Source organism: Mesoplodon mirus (assembly GCF_964341445.2).
Source record: "Mesoplodon mirus genome assembly, chromosome: 16".
NCBI lineage: Eukaryota > Metazoa > Chordata > Mammalia > Artiodactyla > Ziphiidae > Mesoplodon > Mesoplodon mirus.
This window is the reverse complement of record NC_138992.1, coordinates 43,924,443-43,946,806: the sequence shown is the minus strand read 5'-3', so window position 1 is coordinate 43,946,806 and position 22,364 is coordinate 43,924,443. Positions and strand designations below refer to the sequence as shown.

General features: G+C 37.0%; 1 protein-coding gene across 1 annotated transcript in view; it reads left to right on the top strand.

Annotated features, from left to right (window-relative positions):
* Nucleotides 1-22,364, top strand: part of LRRC69 (leucine rich repeat containing 69) — a gene marked incomplete at its 5' end in the record, with an annotated part of 106,540 nt that overhangs the window by 59,154 nt on the left and 25,022 nt on the right. Inside the window, 3 exon segments of the mRNA XM_082600975.1 lie at nucleotides 14,855-14,929; nucleotides 14,933-14,956; nucleotides 20,924-21,103. Of these exon segments, the coding sequence (XP_082457101.1) occupies nucleotides 14,855-14,929; nucleotides 14,933-14,956; nucleotides 20,924-21,103 (279 nt within the window).

The following is a 22,364-nucleotide window of genomic DNA, read 5'->3' as shown; positions in this document are numbered from 1 at the left end:
TAACTGCTCCACGGCATGTGGGATCTTCCCAGACCAGGGCTCAAACCATGTGCCTTGCATTGGCAGGCAGATCCCCAACCACTGAGCCAACAGGGAAGCCCCTCTTTTTTTTTTTAAATTGAGGTATAATTGTTTTACAATGTTGTGTTAGTTTCTACTGTACAGCAAAGCAAAGCAGAGTACCCTGTGCTATACAGCAGGCTCTCATTAGTTATCTATTTTATACATATTAGTGTACATATGATAGTCCCAATCTCGCCATTCATCCCAACCCCCTTTTCCCCCCCTTGGGGTGCATAAGTTTGTTCTCTACATCTGTGTCTCTATTTCTGCCTTCAAACCAGTTCATCTGTGCCATTTTTCTAGATTCCACATATATGCATTAATATACAATATTTGTTTTTCTCTTTCTGACTTACTTCCCTCTGTATGATGGTCTCTAGGTCCATCCACATCTCTAAAATGACCCAACTTCATTCCTTTTCATGACTGAGTAATATTCCACTGTATATGTGTACCACATCTACTTTATCCATTCATCTGTCAATGGACATTTAGGTTGCTTCCCTGACCTGGCTATTATAAACAGTGCTGCAATGAACACTGGGATGCATGTGTGTTTTATTTTTTAAACAACTTTATTGGAGTATAATTGCTTTACAGTGGTGTGGTAGTTTCTGCTGTATAACAGAGTGAATCAGCTATACGTATACATATATCGTCTTATCCCCTCCCTCTTGTGTCTCCCTCCCACCCTCCCTATCCCACCCCTCTAGGGGGACACAGCACTGAGCTGATCTCCCTGTGCTATGCGGCTGCTTCCCACTAGTTATCTATTTTATATTTGGTAGTGTATATATGTCAATGCTACTCTCTCACTTTGTCCAAGCTTACCATTCCCCCTCCCCATGTCCTCAAGTCCATTCTCTAGGTCTGCAACTTTATTCCTGTCCTGCTCCTAGGTTCATCAGAACTATTTTTATTTATTTATTTTTAGATTCCATATATATGGGTTAGCATACGGTATTTGTTTTTCTCTTCCTGACTTACTTCACTCTGTATGACATTCTCTAACTCCATGCACCTAACTACAAATAACTCAATTTTGTTTCTTTTTATGGCTGAGTAATATTTCATTGTATATATGTGCTACATCTTCTTTATCCATTCAACTGTCAGTGGACACTTAGGTTGCTTCCATGTACTGGTTATTGTAAATACAGCTGCAATGAACATTGTGTTACATGACTCTTTTTGAATTATGGTTTTCTCAGGGTATATGCCCAGTAGTGGGATTGCTGGATCATATGGTAGTTCTATTTTTAGTTTTTGAAGGAACCTCCATACTGTTCTCCATAGTGGCTATATCAATTCACATTCCCACCAACAGTGCAAGAGGGTTCCCTTTTCTCCAGACCCTATACAGCATTTATTGTGTAGATATTTTTATGATGGTCATTCTGACCAGTGTGAGGTGATACCTCATTGTAGTTTTGATTTGCATTTCTCTAATGATTAATGATGTTGAGCATCCTTTCATGTGTTTGTTGGCAATCTGTATGTCTTCTTTGGAGAAATGTCCATTTAAGTCTTTGTCCATTTTTGGATTGGATTGTTTGTTTTTTTGACATTGAGCTGCATGAGCTGCTTGTATATTTTGGAGATCAATCCTTCGTCAGTTGCTTTGTTAGCAAATATTTTCTCCCATTCTGAGGGTTGTCTTTCATCTTGTTTATAGCTTCCTTTGCTGTGCAAAAGTTTTTAAGTTTCATTAGGTCCCATTTGTTTATTTTTGCTTTTATTTTCATTTCTCTAGGAAGTGGGTCAAGAAGGATCTTGCTGTGATTTATGTCATAGAGTGTTCTGCCTATGTTTTCCTCTAAGAGTTTGATGGTGTCTGGCCTTCCATTTAGGTCTTTAATCCATGATGAGTTTATTTTTGCGTATCATGTTAGGGAGTGTTCTAATTTCATTCTTTTACATGTAGCTGTCCAGTTTTCCCAACACCACTTATTGAAGAGGCTGTCTTTTCTGCACTGTATATTCTTGCCTCCCTTGTCAAAGGTAAGGTGACCATATGTATGTGGGTTTGTCTCTGCCATATGTGCATGGGTTTATCTCTGGGCTTTCTATCCTGTTCTATTGATCTATATTTCTGTTTCTGTGCCAGTACCATACTGTCTTGATTACTGTAGCTTTGTAGTATAGTCTGAAGTCCGGGAGCCTGATTCCTCCATCTCCGTTTTTCTTTCTTAAGATTGCTTTGGCTATTCAGGGTCTTTTTTGTTTCCATACAAATTGTGAAATATTTTTTCTACTTCTGTGAAAAATGTCATTGGTAGTTTGATAGGGATTGCATTGAATCTGTAGATTGTTTTGGGTACTGTAGTCATTTTTCACAATGTTGATTCTTCCAGTCCAAGAACATGGTATATCTCTCCATCTGTTTGTATCATCTTTAATTTCTTTCATCAGTGTCTTATAGTTTTCTGCATACAGGTCTTTTATCTCGTTTGGTAAGTTTCTTCCTAGGTATTTTATTCTTTTTGTTGCAATAGTAAATGGGAGTGTTTCCTTACTTTCTCTTTCAGATTTTTCATCATTAGTGTATAGGCATGCAAGAGATTTCTGTGCATTAATTTTGTGTCCTGCTACTTTACCAGATTCCTTGCTTAGTCCTAGTAGTTTTCTGGCAGCATCTTTAGGATTCTCTAGTTATAGTATCATGTCACCTGCAAACAGTGATAGTTTTACTTCTCTTTTTCCCATTTGGATTCCTCTTATTTCTTTTTCTACTCTGATCTCTGTGGCTAAAACTTCTGAAACTATGTTGAATAAGAGTGGTGAACGTGGGCAACCTTGTCTTGTTCCTGATCTTAGTGGATATGGTTACAGTTTTTCACCATTGAAGATGATGTTGGCTGTGGGTTTTTCATATATGGTGTTTATTATGTTGAGGTAAGTTCCCTCTATGACTACTTTGTGGAGGGTTTTTAACATAAATGGGTGTTGAATCTTGTCAAAAGCATTTTCTGCATCTATTGAGATGATCATATGGTTTTTCTCCTTCAATTTGTTAATACGGTTTATCACATGGACTGATTTGCATATACTGAGGAATCCTTGAATTCCTGGGATAAACTCCACTTGATCATGGTGTATGATCCTTTTAATGTGCTGTTGGATTCTGTTTGGGAGTATTTTGTTGAAGATTTTTGCATCAATGTTCATCAGTGATATTGGTCTATAATTTTCTTTTTTTGTGTGATATTTTTGGTTTTGATATCAGGGAAATGGTGACCTTGCAGAATGAGTTTGGGAGTCTTCCTTCCTCTGCAAATTTTTGGAAGAGTTTGAGGAGGATGGGTGTTAGCTCCTCTCTAAATGTTTGATAGAATTTGCCTGTTAAGCCATTTGGCTCTGGACATTTGTTTGTTGGAAGATTTTTAATCACAGTTTCAATTTTAGTACTTGTGATTGTTTTTTTCATATTTTCTATTTCTCGCTGGTTCAGTTTTGGAAGATTATACCTTTCTGAGAATTTGTCCATGTCTTCCAGGTTGTACATTTTATTGGCATATAGTTGCTTTTAGTACTCTTTTATGATGCTTCCTATTTCTGCGGTGTGTGTTGTAAGTTTTTCATTTCTAATTTTATTGATTTGAGTGCTATCTCTCTTCTTCTAGATGAATCTGGCTAAAGGTTTATCAGTGTTTTTTATCTTCTTGAAGAACCAGCTTTTAGTTTTATTAATCTTTGCTATTGTTTTCTTTGTGTAAATTTCATTTATTTCTGATCTGATCTTTATGTTTTTTTCCTTCTACTAACTTGGGGTTTTGTTTGTTCTTTTTTCTCTAGTTCCTTTAGGTGTAAGTTTAGGTTGTTTATTTGAGATTTTTCTTGTTTCTTGAGGTAGGATTGTACTGCTCTAAACTTCCCTCTTAGAACTACTTTTGCTGCATCCCATAGGTTTTGGGTTGTTGTGTTTTTGTCATTTGTCTCTAGGTATTTTTTGATTTCCTCTTTGACTTCTTCATTGATCTCTTGGTTATTTACTAGCATATTGTTTAGCCTCCATGTGTTTTTGTTTTTTACAGTTTTTTTTTTCTGTAGTTGATTTGTAATCTCATATCGTTGTGGTCGGAAAAGATGCTTGATACGATTTCAATTTTCTTAAATTTACTGAGGCTTGATATGTGACCCAATGTGTGATCTCTCCTGGAAAATGTTCCATGTGCAGTTGAGAAGAAAGTGCAATCTGCTGTTTTTGGATGAAATGTCCTATAAATATTGATTAAATTGGTCTGGTCTATTGTATCATTTAAAGCTTGTGTTTCCTTATTAATTTTCTTTCTGGATGATCTATCCATTGGTGTAAATGAGGTGGTACAATGGTTAAGATTCCACAGTCCCAATTCAGGGAGCCAGGGTTCAATCCCTGGTGAGGGAACTAGGTCCCACATGCATGCTGCAATGAAGAGTTCACATGCCACAACTAAGGAGCCTCCAAGCCACAACTTAGACCTGGTGCAACTAAATAAATAAATAAAAACTTTGGACTTCCCTGGTGGTGCAGTGGTTAAGAATCCACCTGCTAATGCAGAGGACACAGGTTCGATCCCTTGTCCAGGAAGATACCACATGCAAAGGAGCAACTAAGCCCATGCACCATAACTACTGAGCCTGTACTGTAGAGCCCATGAGCCACAACTACAGATCCCACATGCCTAGAGCCATGCTCTGCAACAAGAGAAGTCACAACAATGAGAAGCTTGTGCACGGCAGTGAAGAGTAACCCCTGCTCACCACAACTGGAGAAAGCCCACATGCAGCAACGAAGACCAAACACAACCAAAAAAAAGGCCCCCACTATTATTGTGTTACTGTCAATTTCCCCTTTTCTAACTGTTAGCATTTGCCTTATGTATTAAGGTGCTCTTATGTTGGGTGCATATATATTTATAATTGTTATATCTTATTGGATTAATCCCTTGATCATTATGTAGTGTCCTTCCTTGTCTCTTGTAACACTCTTTATTTTAAAGTCTATTTAACCTGATATGAGCTTTGTTACTCCAGCTTTCTTTTGATTTCCGTTGGCATGGAATATCTTTTTTCATCCCCTCACTTTCAGTCTGTATGTGTCCCTAGGTCTGAAATACATCTCTTGTAGAGTGTATATATGGCTCTTGTTTTTGTATCCATTCAGCCAGTTGACTTTTGGTTGGAGCTTTTAATCCATTCACATTTAAGGTAATAACCAATATGTATGTTTCTATTACCATTTTCTTAACCGTTTTGGGTTTGTTTTTGTAGGTCCTTTTCTTCTCTTGTGTTTCCTGCTTAGAATAGTTTCTTTAGAATTTGTTGTAGAGCTGGTTTGGTGGTGCTGAATTCTCTTAGCTTTTGGTTATCTGTAAAGCTTTTGATTTCTCCATTGAATCTGAATGAGATACTTGCTGGGCTATGTAATATTTGTTGTAGTTTATTTTCCCTTTCATCACTTTAAATATGTCCTGCCATTCCCTTCTGCCCTGCAGAGTTCCTGCTGAAAAATCAACTGATAACCTTATGGGGATTCCCTTGTATGTTATTTGTTGCTTTTCCCTTGCTGTTTTTAATATTTTTTTTGTATTTAGTTTTTGATAGTTTGATTAATATGTGTCTCGATGTGTTTCTCCTATCCTGTGTGAGACTCTCTGCACTTCCTGGATTTGATTTGACTATTTCCTTTCCCATGTTAGGGGAAATTTTGACTATAATTTCTTCAGATGTTTTCTCATACCCTTTCTCTTTCTCTTCTTCTTCTGTGACCCCTATAATTCAAATGTTGGTGAGCTTAATATTCCAGAGGTCTGCAAGAGAGCCCTCCATTCTTTTCATTATTTTTCTTTATTCTTTTTATATTTCCACCAATCTATCTTCCAGCTCACTTATCTGTTCTTCTGACTCAGTTATTCTGCTATTGATTTCTTCTAGAGTACTTTTAATTTCAGTTATTGTGTTTGTTCATTACTGTTTTTTGCCCTTTAGTTCTTCTAGGTCCTTGTTAAATGTTTTTTTGTATTTTCTCCATTCTATTACTAAGATTTTGGATCATCTTTACTGTCATTACTTTGAATCCTTTTCAGGTAGACTGCCTTTTTCCTCTTCATCTGTTTGGTCTTGTGGGTTTTTACCTTGCTCCTTCATCTGCTGCATATTTCTCTGTCTTCTCATTTTAACTTACTGTTTTTGGGGTTTCCTTTACACATGTTGCAGGTTCCTAATTCTTCTTACTTCTGGTGTCTGCCCCCAGGTGGTGAGGTTCATTCAGTGGCCTGTGTAGTCTTTCTGGTGGGGGGGACTGGTGCCTGTGTTCTGGTGGGTGGAGCTGGATTTTGTCCCTCTGATGGGTAGGGCCGTATCTGGTAGTGTGTTTTGGGGTGTCTGTGAGCTTTGTATGACTTTAGGCAACATGTCTGCTAACGGGTGGGTTTGTGTGCTTGTCTTGCTAGTTGTTTTGCATGAGACGTCCAGCTCTGGAGCTTGCTGGCCATTGAGTGGAGCCAGGTCTTTGTGTTGTGATGGAGACCTCTGGGAGAGTTCTCAATGATTAATATTCCATGAGGCTGGGAGTTCTCTGGTGGTCCAATGTACTGGACTCGGCTCTCCTACCTTGGAGGCTCAGGCCCTATCCCTGGCCAGAGCACAAATCACCACAAGCTGCATGGCATGGAAGAAAAAGGAAAAGAAAAGGAGAGAAAAAAGAAAAGAAAAGAAAAGAAAAGAAAATGAACAAACAAAACCCCAAGACAGATGGTAAAAGCTAAACTGAACAGACAAAAACACATAAAGAAACACACATCCACACTGAGAAAAATAAAGAAAAAAAAAGTGAAAACAAAAAAGAAGAAAGCAACCAAACCAATAAACAAAGCCAATAATGAAAACAAATGCTAAAAACTAAACTAAACAAAAACAAAGAATCTAAAACAAATCAAATGCAGAACAAACTAAAAAAAGGAAAGAAAGCATAAAAGAAACATACAAAAACGATCAAAAAAAGTAAAAACAAAAGAAAGAGGAAAATAAAAAGACAAATAGAAAACAACAAAGAAGTAAAAATAGAAAAATGTAAAATGTAGTTAAAAATAAGACAAAAACAAAGAAAAACGAAGGAAAAGAAACAAGGAAAAAACACAATGTAATGAAAAAGTACAGTAGAATAGGAAAACAATAAGATAAAAACATATTAAAAATAAAAGCATAAAAGAGGGGAGCTTCCCTCATGGCACAGTGGTTGAGAGTCCGCCTGCCAATGCAGGGGACATGGGTTCGTGCCCCGGTCCGGGAGGATCCCACATACTGTGGAGTGGCTGGGCCCGTGAGCCATGGCCACTCAGCCTGCACATCTGGAGCCTGTGCTCTGCAACAGGAGAGGCCACAACAGTGGGCCCGTGTACTGCAAAACAAACAAACAAACAAACAAACAAAAACATAAAAGAGAAAAGAAAAAGTAAATTAAAAAATTAAAAGAATAATAAAAAAATAACAATAATAGAACAAAATGGAAAAAAAAAGTATATATAATAGTAAGAGTAGTTATATTTTCCTGTGGCCTTGGTTATCAGTATCCTTGTCCCCACAGTGAGCCACTGCTATTCCCTTCCTACCCAGGAAATCCTCCAATACTTCTAAGTAGAACTCTGGCCCTGCTGTGGGCACTGTGGGGCCAGCTCAGACTCTGATCTGGCCTTACTTCCCCCATGTAATTGCTTCTAAAGTCCACAGTTGCTCCCAAAGTCCACAGCCTTGACTGTGGGAATACTCACTGTCTATTCATATATTTCACAGATGCAGGCATTACCAAGCCAGTTGCAGGGGTTTAATCTGCTGCTCCTGTGGCTGCACAGAAAGATTTCTCTTTGGTCCCACAGCCCCTGGAGTTCAGCTTTGGTTTTCGCCCTGCCTCTGTCTGTTGGCCACCCTCAGGTGTCTGTTCCCTGCCCAGGCAAGAGGCGGTGTAAGCAGTGGTTGATTAGGGCTCATTTGCTCTCTCAGGACTGGTGAGGGGAGGAAGGGATACAGCAGTCACAATTGGGATGTGCAGGGAGTGCCTGCAGAGACAGAGGCTGGTGTGAAGTTGCTACAGCCTGAGGTGCGCCTTGTGTTCTCCCCTGATCGTGGGACCCTCAGCAGTGGTGGGCTGTACAGGCCTCTGAGAAGGTGTGAGCAGTGACTTGCGCTTACACACAGGACACTTGGTGGCAGTGGTGGCAGCCATTGCTTCCTATCATGTCAGAGATAACAGCCACGGTTCGTGCCCACCTCTGGAGGTCACATAGGTGGTGCCCAGCTGTCTGTGAGTGCACGGAGCAGGAAGCTTCTATGGTGGGCCCACCTCTCTCCTCATGCAGACCACAATAGTTTCCTGACTCTCCGGCAGGCCTGGGTTTCTTCCCAGACACCCTCCCAGCTAGCTGTGGTGCACCCCAGGCTGTCTTCAGGCCGCCAACCCCAGTCCTCTCCCTGGGGTCTGACCTCCGAGGCCCGAGCTTCAGCACCCATCTCCCACCCGCCCCGGCAGGTGAGCCAATAAGCGTCTCACTCTGGTGAAATCTGGTCAGCACTGATCCTCTGTGCAGGATTCTCTCCGCTTTCCCTCTGCACCCCTGTTGCTGCCTTCACGTCTGGGGCTCCCCTCCCTCTCATCTCCTCCAGTGAGGGGACTTCCTAGCATGTGGAAGCTTTTCCTCCTTCACAGCTCCCTCCCAGAGGTGCAGGTCCTTTGACTCTTTTTCTTCTTTTTTCTTTTGCCCTACCCAGTTATGTGGAGAATTTCTTGCCTTTTTGGAAGACTGAGGTTTCTGCCATCATTCAGTAGGTGTTCTGAAGGAGTTGTTACACATGTAGAGGTATTTTTGATATATTTGTGGGGAGGAAGCTGATCTCCACATCTTACTCCTCCACCATTTGAAGCTCCTCCACCTTTCTCTATTCAAAGCATTGTTCTTACCAGGCTATAGGTGTGTGGGATTCAGGGAAAGGAGCTATAGGAGTGGGAGGTAGAGTGCAGCCATGGGGCTGAGAGTGGGTGGGTGAGTTCAAAGTGTCTGCCTGCTTCTGAAAGAGTACAGTAATATTGCTGTTTGTTGTTCTACTATCCCATACTTCTCTAGAGGCCTTTACTTACTCTGTGTATTGAGTTACCTCAATTCCATTTCTTTGTAGGAATTCTTCCTTGGGCTTCCATGTTCATTCTGGGTTGATGCTTCCTCCTTCACTTGATACTGTCTACACATAGTTTCTGTTCCTGTGAGAATTTATTATCCTGTTTTTAAGTGGTTGTTTATTTTCTTGAAAGTTATCTTCTTATCATTTCTAGGATTTGGCATGGGAGAGGGAGAGTGCTAAATGTGCTTAGTTTTGCCATCTTGAAACTAGAAGTACATGTATCAGTTTTCTAATAGATTTGCAGCATATGAAATTGCCTTTATCCTTGTCTGGTAGAGCTTAAATGAAGCAAAGTAATGAAAAAAAATGGAAGACAAAATATTGGCTGGCCCTAACAAGACTCTTCTGTTGAGAGAAAAGTAATAAATATGACTTGCCTACTTTAGACAATGGACTACATGTTGGTGTAGTACCTCATTTTTCTAGGATGCCTTATAGTTTACTAAGTACTTTATACATTCCTTATTTGATCTTTAAAATCCAGTGAGATGGATATTATCATATCTATTTATACATGAAGAACAGGCTCAGATATTTGAATGACTTGTATGGAGGGGTTGTGTGGATGAAATGGATTTGAAACCAGTCCCCAGCATTTGAGACCAGTGTTTTCTCTATTCTACTATTAAGTATAGATGAAGTTATATGAAAAGCTTAAAAGAAAAGAATGTTTGGTTAAAACAGCAGTCACGTAAGAGAAGGTAAATAAAAACAGTCAAGAATCCCTTGAAACAGTGATAGTTAATATGAATGAAGAAGAACAAAGATATATCAGGAGGAATTAAAGGTGTTATTCCTTTGAGAGGCTTTATTTAAAACAACATTGGGGCTCATTTGGAAACCAAGGGAGAAGCTACAAACTGACGTTCTTTCTGCGGTTCCCAACATGAATCTGATCACTCAAATTTAATTTCCTGTCAGAATAAAAAAATAGAAGACCAAAGATCTCACAATTGGTTTTCAGACCATAAACAGCTTTCACAAACTCTTTGAATATCTTTCTTCTAGTTCAGTGGTCTGAATTGTTGCTTGGTCTGAATAAATTTTAAAGTGGAATTTTTCAGTTTAAATTGTAGACTATCCCAGGGCAGGGGTTGGGAACTTTGAATTCTTTGTTACTGCCTTTTATAGTTTGATTAGTACTAATTTATGCTTCTTCTCTGTAACCAGGTCTGTGAGGTTTAGAAATATGGGTGAAAAAGCATCTCTAGATATATGGCTCCCCTATCCAGTGGAGAGGTACTAATTATATATTTTGTTTTCAAAACCTGAAAAGAAGACTCTTTCTAAAGAGTGAGTGACTAAAGTTTGGAAGTCTTAGCTAGATTTAGAGAAGGAAGAGGTAGATTTTTGTGTTTTGCAAAGGAGGATTCACAGAAAAGCACATAAGAAGGTTACTTTGAGCAATTCAGAGACATTAGGATTGTCTATCTGCTGATGGTAGGGCAAGATAATTCTATTATGTTGAAATTCATGTGCATGTTTTCTTTTGGTTCTTTGGCTGCAATTTAAATGGAGTTTAATTAAAGTTTCAAAGGGAAGAGTAAGGAGGATCTCATGGGTATTCAAGCAGGGAATATGGTAAGGCTGGGCAGAGCTCAGAGATACTGGGGCAAGTGTGTGGTTCTCAGGTCAACAAGCTTCTGGGATTCTTAGCAGCATGAACTGTTAGTTCATCACACTTATTATACTGTTGGAATAATGTAGCCATATTCCAAATGCTTGCTCTACTTAAACCTTGTTTCTGTTCCCCTTTAACATCAATCTATACATAGCCCACTGTGGACTCTCCAGCTCCTTGCCATAATAGTTGTTCTGGTCCAGTTTCCAGAGCTAAATGGCAAATTTCCATGTTTCTTGGTTCAAATTCCACAAAGAGTATATGTGATTAGTCCAGCCTGTTGGATCCCAGATGATTGATTGGTTCAGGCCTGTGATTAGCTTTCTTTGGCTCAAGAGCCAAGTCCCTGTTCAAGTGTCCAAGCAGTAGAATCATACCATGTAAAATCTGTAGAGGAAAGGGTCCTTGGGTAGATGATTTCACGTAGAAAGTGTGTGTGTGTGTGTGTGTGTGTGTGTGGAGTAGGAAAAGTTTGGTGCTTCTCGTATGTTTAACAAATTCAAACAAGGCAATTTGATTTCTGAGTCTATCTTCTCTTTCTATAACATTTTATATTACATATTAAGCCCTGTACTAAGAACTGCACGTTTAATGGTGAGGAAACAAGACAGGGTCTCTACTCTCCCTGTACTATAGGGGAAAAACATATTAATCAAATAATTAACATTATGAATGTATGATTACAAACTGAAATCAGTACACCAAAAGAAAGGACCACTGGTCTATGAAAGAGAAAAGGAGCCTGACTAAACAGGTAATTTGGGGAAGGCTTCTTGGAAGGAGTGACAAAGCTCAAGTCTGAAGAATGAGTAGGAATCAATTAGATGAAGGAGAAGGACCCATTCCAGACAGAGTGAACAGCATGTGGAAAGGCCCTGGTATGGGAGGGAACATGGATTGCTCAGGGAATTGGAAGGAATTTAAGAAGGGGCCATGACCAAGGAATTTGCTAAGGATTTTGATTTTGATTTGAAGAACAATGCAAGTCTAAAGGGTTTTAGGTAGGAGGTGACATAATCAGATCTGTATTTTGAAAAGATCATATTTCCGAAGTGCACAGGACACTGGAAGGGAGGACAAAGGGAACGGGGTGGACTTCTGATAGACTTCTGCTGAAACCACGAAAGAAATGACAGTAACTTGGTCTAAGGTGGAAGTTGGAATGGAAAGACCTGAACAGATTCAAGTGACATTTATGAGGTAAATTTAGAAACAGTGATGGGCTTGTGAGCTTTCGATAGTCTAATATAGAAAACACTGGATAAAGACCAACTCTAGGAGGGCAGATCATGAGTTCAGTCTTAGACACAGTGAATTTAACATATATTTTAGACATCCAAGTGAAGATTTTGAGTAAGCAGTTGGCTGTAGGGTGTGGAACCAGAGTCACTGGCATAGAGATTTCTTTGAGTCATGGAAATGGTTAAGATTGCCAAGGGAAAAAAAAAATAAAGTGAAAAGAGAATGTGCTAGGCTCAGGGGAGAACTATTTCATGGTTGGGCAAAGAAAGATGAGCCAGCAAAGAAAACATGGAGTTGTGTTGACTAAAGGAGAATTTCCAGCAATCACTGAGGGCATATTGGAAGTTGGTGAAGATGAATTTATTGTGATTCTTGCCTGCCCTAAGGTGTAACTGCAAACAGCACTTATTTGCTTGTGTACAGAGATATGGAAAGCTGATGGCATGGATGACCCAGGTTTAGGTTTTGCTAGACATATAGATTGAAAAGGCAGAATACCTGAATATTACATGTGTAATATAACTTATCATATATTTTTTTAATATAGGAAAGTATTTTAAAATTTTAAATAATTCTGAGAAACACATATTTTGTAAAAATATTTGCTCCCATTTCAAATATTTTTTTGGATGAATTCCTATCAGTAGAATTAACAAAGAGTAAAAACAATTTTCACGCTTTTTAATGACATTGCAAATTTTCTTTTTTTTTGCAAAAAACAGATTGCCCCAATCTTGTTTGTATTGGGGCAGTGTGTGTGCGACTTTTTATTCTTTGCATTTTGACAGGCAAAATGAATGTATTACCCAAATTCTTGGTTTTTGTTACTCTCTTTCAGTTACTGTGTCTTGAATAATTTTCTTTGGTTAAAGTACATAGCTCATGCATGTGAGAATGTCTTTCCATTGCCTTTGCACATTAATGAAAATTTGTCTGGTTATCAAATCCTTGGGTCATAAATGTTTCCCATCTCAAACTGCTAAACATATGATTTCATTTTATTCTGAGTGTTAATGGTATGTACAAATCTGAGACCAAAGTGTTCCAAGAATAGGGAAGTGCAAAGGTCCCAAGGCAAAAAACGCTTGGAAGGAAAGCCAATGTTGCCAGAGGGGAGAGAGAAATAAAGAGAGAGGGAGGGAGAGGGAGAGGGAGGAGGGGGAAGGGGAGGTGGAAAGGAAGAGGGATAGGCAGAATGGTAGGATATAAGGTCAAAGAGATTGTACAGGGTCCAATCATAACAGAGTCCTGTAGGCCAGCTTGAAGGCTTTGTATTTCATTTTGAATGAGAAATGAGATGGTTTTGAGCAAGGTAGTGCTGGATGGTTTCGAGCTAGGTACTGCTGTGATCTGATTTACATTGTAAGATCACACTGTTGGAGGTGGAACATACAGGGCAGAGTGGAAGCAGAGGCCTCTTCAGTTACTGGTTCTCAGGTGGTTCAAGGATAGAAGTGGGGTCTTAAGCAGGTATGGATGGGGATTGTGAGGCAATAACAAATAAGTCCTCCCAGATCAATTTTCCTTTTTACAATGATGTTTAAATCAAGAGGCTGAAGAGGATGCTGGAGCTACTCTCCCATCAGCTATAAGGCCCAGAATATTGAAGGCAGGGAGAAGCATGAGCTTAAGGGCCTTCAGCTGCTTCTCCCTGGTCACCAGAATGAGGAAGGGGTGTGTGTGTTTGTGTGTGTGTGTGTGTGTGTGTGTGTGTGTGTATGTTTAGATCCTGGGGGTTCAGTTATCTCCTTCTCTCCAGACTTCTCTTGGCCGCTTCTCTACATCTGCATCTCTATTCTTACTCAGAAGATAGGTTCATCTGTACCATTTTTCTAGATTCCACATACATGCATTAATATACAATATTTGTTTTTCTTTTTCTGACTTACTTGACTCTGTATGACCATCTCTAGGTCCATCCACATCTCTACAGATGACCCAATTTCATTCCTTTTTATGGCTCAGTAATATTCCATTCTATATATGTACCACACCTTCTTTATCCATTCATCTGTCTATGGACATTTAGGTTGTTTCCATGTCCTGGCTATTGTAAATAGTGCTGCAATGAACATTGGGGTACATATGTCTTTTTGAATTATGATTTTCTCAGCAATCCCACTGCTGGGCATATACCCTGAGAAAACCATAATTCAAAAAGATATAATATGAATATAAGATAATTCCTTTTTTTTCTACTCAAGGGGTAGAATCCAGCTGAATTTAGGTTTTCTTCATAGAATATTCAATATCCTTGTGAATTATATATTTTTCTTTTTTATTTTCATTGTACACAACAGAGAAATCAACTGTACTTCAATATAATGAGAATTTTTTGATGTTCCTCTGTTTCCCTTACCTTCCTCACTGATCATAAATGAATGAATCATAAGACAGTATTTGAGACCTAGATTTTGGTGTATATTAGAGTGTTATTTTTCATCATACTTGGTTCCTAACAAACATATTATTTGCAAACTGTTCCCAACATTTGATTAATTAACCTCTCTTCTATTACTAACAATTATCTGATCCTGAACAACTTTTCTCAGCTGTCTAGTATGGGGGATGTCACCAGTGACCTCTAAGGTCATTGCCATCCATGCCAACATAAAGAGTCTTATGCTTCTGATAACTAAAGTATGCCCTGCTGTTAAAATACTAATGTGGAATATGTCATAAATAAAGTAATTTTAGTCTAATTTTATTGAAGATGTAGGCTCAGAAATGAAGTTTATTTTGTTGTGTAGTGAAGTTTTTATTTTGTTTTGAAAGTTTCAAGATCTGAAGTTGAGGGAGTTCTACTGTGAGGGAAACCCACTGTTCCTGAAGCAGCCGGTTAATGCTGTATAACACGAGGACATCTGGAGTCTACAGGTGAAGCCTTATAGCATTCACACAGATCTTCAAACTAAAGCCATGATTTAAGTTTTAAAGAGTTTTCTTCTAAAGCATTCTTGCCAAGCCAGAGAACGATTCATACAACCATAATCCATTGCCATTGTGGACCCTAGTCATAAGCTTTTTGACTTGCTTGCAGAATCCAGTGTAATCCTATCTGATTTCCAGGGTGACCAAATTCAGAGACATTTAAACATTTTATTGGATGAAAACATTTTGTTGAAAACAAAGGAATTTGTTTTCACTTTAACCTCCAAGTATTTTTTCACTATTATCTAAGGATATGTTTGATTAGTTCTTACTGGGGTGTTTTGTCTCTTCCATCCCCTTTTCACTTGTCCCCATTCCTAGTGGATAAATGAATATGATCCAGAAACTGTGTTCCCTTTAGTCAACAAGTTGATGATATTAAAGGAAGGAATAGGGAAATATATTACGAGACTCTCTTTGTGTGTATTTTGGTGATAGATGAGTTAAAGATTTCAGATCTTTCCACATTTGAGTATGAGTCTCCATCGTGAATTTGGACTTCTCAGGTCCTTTTAGGTCTGTAGCTGAACATGCAGAATTGTCTTAAAACTTTCGAGAATTGCATAGGATTCAAGTTTCCTGGTTACAGTAAACAACCAACCTTGTTTGACAGTTTAGTTTAAAAAAACAACATTTTCCCCTTATTGCACCAGTAATATATGTTTAATACAGAAAAGTAGAAAATACAGATGAATGAGGAACAAAATATTAATTATAATGCCATACTTATTAAAAATTTATTATAAAACTAATATAAACTTATTTAGAGAAGTTAGAAAAAAGGCAATAGTAATTGATTAAAATAATACTCAGAAATCCAATATGCAGAGTTACAATCACTGTTCTCTCTGACATTTATTCTGCTAGAACTTTCCATAAATCCAGAAGTTTCTGTTATCAAAGATGATTTCAAACTCCACATACTATTTAGAGACTTGCTTTTTTTTACTCAAAATAGTGTGAATATCTTTCCAATCAGTAAGAAATATGTCTATGACATCTTTTTTTGATGAATATATAATAATATTCTGGTATATGATTACACCATAATATTTTAACCTACTTTCCTACTGTTGGCTGTTTAGATTATTAATAATTTTATAACTTTGGGGCCTTTATAAACAAGGCTATGATGACTGTCCTCTTCTTATTTCTATATTATCCCTGTGAGTGACATTGCTGGGCCAAAGAACTTTCATCTTTTAAAGTCTGATTAACTCTTTTCAAATTCTTTTCCAGAGAATCAATCTATATTTTCACAAACAGTATTATTTCCCACTCTCAAGTCAAAAAAAAACTTACTTGATGTTTAATTGTAAATGATTTTAAAAAACTGAAGTATTTAATTTGTTTAATTCCTTATAACCTAATTATCTCCTTGAATCGAGTATTTCAGAATAGTAGTAGTAAAATAATAACAATAATAATAGACAGCTAACACTTATTATGCTTACCATGGGCAAGGCATTGTTCTAAGCACGTAACAGGAATGAACTAATTTAGTCCTCGATTAACGCTTGAAAGGTAGGTACTGTTATTGTCCCCTTTTATAGATAAACTGAGACTCGGAGAGGTTAAATAACTTGTCCAAGTTCATAGAGCTAGTAAGTTTTGGAATGCTGATGCCATTCTAAGCAGTTTTGCTCCAGACTCCATGCCTCAGAAAGGGGCTTCCAGAAACTGAGGGAAAGGGAAACAGGGGTAGTCTCTGGTTGGAAGAGGTTCTGGCTTGTGGAGAGGACTGGATGAGCGGTTAACCCAATGTGGCAGGTGTCTTACAGGGAGCACTTGAGAGCAAGAATGTTACCTTGTGCCTGGGACCCAGGAGCAGGGTGAGAGAGCAATACTTCTTCCTTCTCATTTCAAAACTAAGGACCCAGAAACACAACAGTTTTGGGTTTTTGTTTTGTTTATTTAGTAGAAGTAATGATTTTTACTTACAATATATAAATGACTTGGGTATTTTTGAAAGTATCTCTAAGAATTTTTCTCAGAAAGGTGATATATTTATTATACATTTTATATTTGTACTTAAAGTAAAAGTCATTTCTACTAGATATTTGGTTAACATTACTGATTAAATTACTTGGGCTGTCAAAAAACTATAGGGATTGTTTCAGGCTCTGCATTGGTTAAGGTTTTTTAAAGACTTTTCCTCACCTCAGAGATTTCTGAACTAAAATTTAATATTGATAATTACATTATAACAAAATATTAGCTAGAATATACTGCATCAGCAGATGCCAGACTGAGTTTTACCTGTGTTATGTAATTTAATTCTCTGAACTCTATGTGATAGTACTGGAAAAAAAAAATCCCTATTTTACAGATGAGGTATCCAAGATCGGAGAAGTTAAGGACTTTTCCAAATAGGGTCACACTAATAGGTCACAGAGACAGGATTTGCACCTATTTATCTATCTGATTCTGACTCAGTATCTTTGCTCTTCATGCTACATTTTAGTGCCTATCATACAGTAACAGTTGATCATACGATAGTTTCAAAGTTCAATATTCATTCTAAGGATTCACATTTGTTTTTACATTTTATATTTTTTATATTTATATAAATATAATTTGTATATGGATAATTTTATAATTCAAATGAAATCATCATATGTAAGGAAAAATAAAAGAAACACCTGAAACTAATTTTAAACTATGATGGTTTAAACACAGAAATAATCTCTGACCTACATATAGTTAGCTAACAAATATTCTAACAGAATAACATATAAACTATTTAAAAGGAGCAATTTATTTGTCACAGAAGATTCCTTGACTTTTAAATAACATCGAGATTAGGCCATCATTAAGTTGTGTATTCTCAAAAACTGCATTGCATGTATCTTTACGAGTTTTCCTGAAATTTACTATTGGTCATGCCAAAAGTATCTTATTTTATATACACTTGTATTTTCAAGTAATAACTTTATATTTCGATGTTATATGTTATTCTTCCACAGCAACATATTGGCAGCAAGTAGGAGAAGGATATAAATATTGGGTAATGTAAGAGTTGTCAAGAGACATTCTGAGTGCGACAAACATGTTTGGTTCCAGAAATCATAAGTGGAAAAAGTGAACTGTATGAGTTGTGGCCTATTTATTCATCCCATGTACTTCAGCAAATTCTACCACCTGCTATTTTGGGGTGTGAATTCTTGTCTATTAGTTTTCTGCAGCTTTATAGTGAGACTAGCCATTGAATTCTGGTAGCTAAAACTTACCTCTAAAATCAGTGTTTCATTCAGAATCACAATCTATGCTTTGTGTAAGTAGTTAAAGAGGAGTGATAATAAATATCTAATTTAGGAGTCCTGTAATATTAGTGTGAAAGGGTAATTCTTTCAGAAAGGATGACCTCATTATGTAACCATCCCTGAGAATAAGCTGAAGTGTGTAGGAGGTTATGCTGTTGAAGGATCAGGAAGTTAGGAACCAATGCTCAGAGCTGTTTTTGTATAATGGCACATTTCCCAGATGTTTGTTAAGTGGAATGGATAGAGAAATAAGGGACAGGGACACAGGAATTTATAGGATTTTGTTATTATTTAAAATATTTAAATTGGGATAGATGAGTGAAAGATTATGTCTGTATGTATTGTGTTGGCCAAAAAGTTCCTTTGGTTTTCAAGTAAAAATAAAAGACACATTTTTCATTTTCACCAAGAACTTTATTGAACAATGTATTCATCGTTTTGTCCCACTACATTATGCCATTTTTTAGGCAACTTCATAATTCCATCTTCCCAAAACTTTTTATCTTTTTGAGCAAAGAACTGTTCCAGGTGCCTTTTACAGTCTTCCAGGGAATTGAAATTTTTTCCATTAAGACTATTTTGTAAAGACTGAAATAAATGGAAATCCAAAGGTGCAATGTCTGATGAATATAGCAGATGAATCAGAACTTCCCAGCCGAGCTGTAACAGTCTTTTCCTGGTCATCAAATAAACATGCGGTCTTACGTTATCCTGATGGAAGATTATGTGTTTTCTCTTGACTAATTCCAGACCTTTTCATTAAGTGCTGCTTTAAGTTGGTCTAATTGGGAGAAGTTCTTGTTGGTATTAATACTTTGGTTTTCTTGAAGCTCCCTTCCAATCCCACCATATACAAAACATCACCTTCTTTGGACGAAGACTGGCTTTTGGTGTGGTTGGTGGTGGTTCATTTCACTTGCCCTGTGATCTCTTCCATTCCACATTATTGTACAGTATCCATTTTTCATCGCCTGTCACAATTTGTTTTAAAAATGAAATGTTTTTGCTACGTTTAAGTAGAGAATCAATGCGGAAATATGGTCAAGAAGGTTTTTTTCACTTAGCTTACGTGGAGCCCAAACATCAAAGCAATTAACATCACCAAGCTGGTGCAAATGATTTTCAACGCTTGATTTGGATATTTTGAGTATGTCAGCTATCTCCCATGTGGTTTAATGTTGATCGTTCTCAATTAATATCTCGATTTGATTGCTATCAACTTCAGTTGGTCTACCTGACCGTGGAACATCGTCCAGCGAGAAATCTCCAGCATGAAACTTCGCAAACCACTTTTGACATGTTTGATCAATCACAGCACCTTCACCATACACTGCACAAATATTTTTTTTGCATTTCAGTTGCATTTTTACTTCTCTTGAAATAATAAAGCATTATATACCGAAAATGTTGCTTTTTTTCTTCAATCTTCAGTGTTAAAATGGCTACACAAAAACTCACCAATTTTGGTAAGTTTTATTTTAAATGCACGCTGATATGACAGCTGTCACAATACAATCTAACAAAACTGTTTTGAACGAAGTTAAAGACAACTAAGCACTACTAGAGCCATCTTAGAGAAAAAACCAAATGAGCGGTTTGGCCAACCCAATATGTATGTATGTATGTATGTATTTCCAAAGATTCCTATCAGAACCTGATGTGGACTACCTTAATACCACTGAGAAATATTTCACTTTGGCAAGGAAAAAAGTCTTATACACTCTTAAAATTCATGCAGTGTTTTTGTAACATTTACACAGAACTTCATGCTATTGGCACAACAATAAGGGGCATTTAATGGAGTAAATCAAATGTTTATTTTGTTTGCTTGGTCAGTGAAGATATAGTTATGTATTATATATATATATATATATATATATATATATTACTTTAAGCTGATGATGTTGATGGTCATCATGACCATCCTCACCACCCCTTTTATTATTTAATATTATAATATTATTATTATCTAAAGTGAAGTATCTGGAAATATTTATGTGGATAGGTTTAATACATACTGAATTCAGAGATTTGGATAATAGAAATCAGTACTCTTTACCAGTCTGTCTCAATTCAGGTACTCAATGCAGTAGATAACTTAGTCCAGCGCTTCTCAAACTTTAACATACATACAGAATACCCGGGGAACCTTGTTAAACTGCATATTCTGGTTCAGTAGGTCTGAAGTGCAAAGAAGTCTGAATTTCTAATAAGCTTCTAGGTGATGCAGATTCTACTGATCCATGATCTACAGTTTAAGTAGTAAGGGTTTAGAGCTTAGTAAATATGACAGACTCAGTTTTGGGGTCCAGTCTGAATATTTGTACTGTCCTTGCCTATTGTAATGAGAGGTACAAAATTTGAACCTAAACTTTATCTAATAATGTAAATTTATTGTAACTTGAATTCCTGTATGTCAGAGACATAGAGATATTACAATGGAAGTAACTTCCTTTTCATATAATGTTGAACACTGAACTTACAATGCCAGTCATTGACAATATAATTCATTATATATACTATAGAAAACTAATTTAACAGAAACTGTGAGGAATAAGCCAAAAATATAAATTAGTGAAATGGGAATCAATGTAACATAAACCAGTTATTTTGAGAATAATCTGAGGAATCATATTCTTTTTTAATCTAGGAAATAACATCAAGATTTATAATGAATCAGCTAGCAGAAAAGAATCCTTTCCTAATGCAAGCCATAGAATGGTATCCACAGATCAGGAACATAATCTCTCAGGGAAGAAAATGTGCAATATGTGAAAAGTCCTTTTTAACCACATGGCTGGAATGTGTTGAGTTTTTTCCTCCATCAAAGGTAAATGTTTTTTTGTGTGAATATGAGCATAAGACTTCCTCTTATTCTTTGTCCTTATCTAAGTCGACCAGTACTGACTTCATTTGTATCTAAGAATTGACCTCTATGATGATATAATTTTTTTCCAGCTTTATTGAGATATAATTGACAGATAATATTGTGTAAGTTTAAGGTGTACAATATGTTGATTTGACACATTTATAAATGCAAAATGATTACCACCATAGAATCAGCTACTATCTCCATCCTGTCACATAGATATCATTTCTTTTTTGTGATGAGGACATTTAAGATCTACTTTCTTAGCAATGTTCAAATATGTGATACAGTATTATTAGCCATAATCACCATGCTGTACATTAGATCCTCTAACTTGTTATCTTATAACTGGAAGTTTGTACAGTTTGACCAGTATCTCCATTTCCCCCAGCCCCCAACCCCTGGTAACTACAACTTTACTATTTCTCTAAGTTTGTCTTTTTTAGATTCCACATATGTGTTATTGTGCAGTGTTTATCTTTCTCTGTCTGATTTATTTCACTTAGTATAATTCCCTCAATGTCCATCCAAGTTGTCATAAATGGCAGGATTTCCTTATTTTCCTTGGCTGAATAATATTCAATTATATATATATAATATTCTTTATCCATTCATCTGTTAACAGACACTTAGGTTGTTTCTATATCTTGGCTATTGTGAGTAATACTGCAGTGAACATGAGAGTGAAGATATGTCTACTAAATCCTGATTTCAGTTTCTTTGGATATATAATAAGAAGTGGGATTGCTGGATCATATGGTAGTTCTATTTTTAAGTTTTTGTGGGACCTGCATACTGTTTTCCATAGTAGCTGTAAAAATTTGCATTTCCACCAACAGTGCACTAGGGTTCCCTTTTCTCCATCCTCGTCAACACTTGTTATCTCCTGTCTTTTTGATGACAGCCATTCTAGCTGGCGTGAAGTGATACCTCATCATGGTTTGGATTTGCATTTCCCTGATGATAAGTGATATTGCAAACCTTTTCACATACCTGTTGTCCATTTGTATGTCTTCTTTGGAGAAATGTCTATTCAGTTCCTCTGCCTATTTTTAAATTGGGTTGTTAGATTTGTTGCTATTGAGTTGTGTGAGTTCTTATTATATTTTGATATTAACCCCTTGTTAAGTATATAATTTGCAAATACTTTCTCCCATTCCATTGGCTACCTTTTAATTTTGTTGAGTTTCTTTTGCTGTGCAGAAACTTTGTAGTTTGCCTT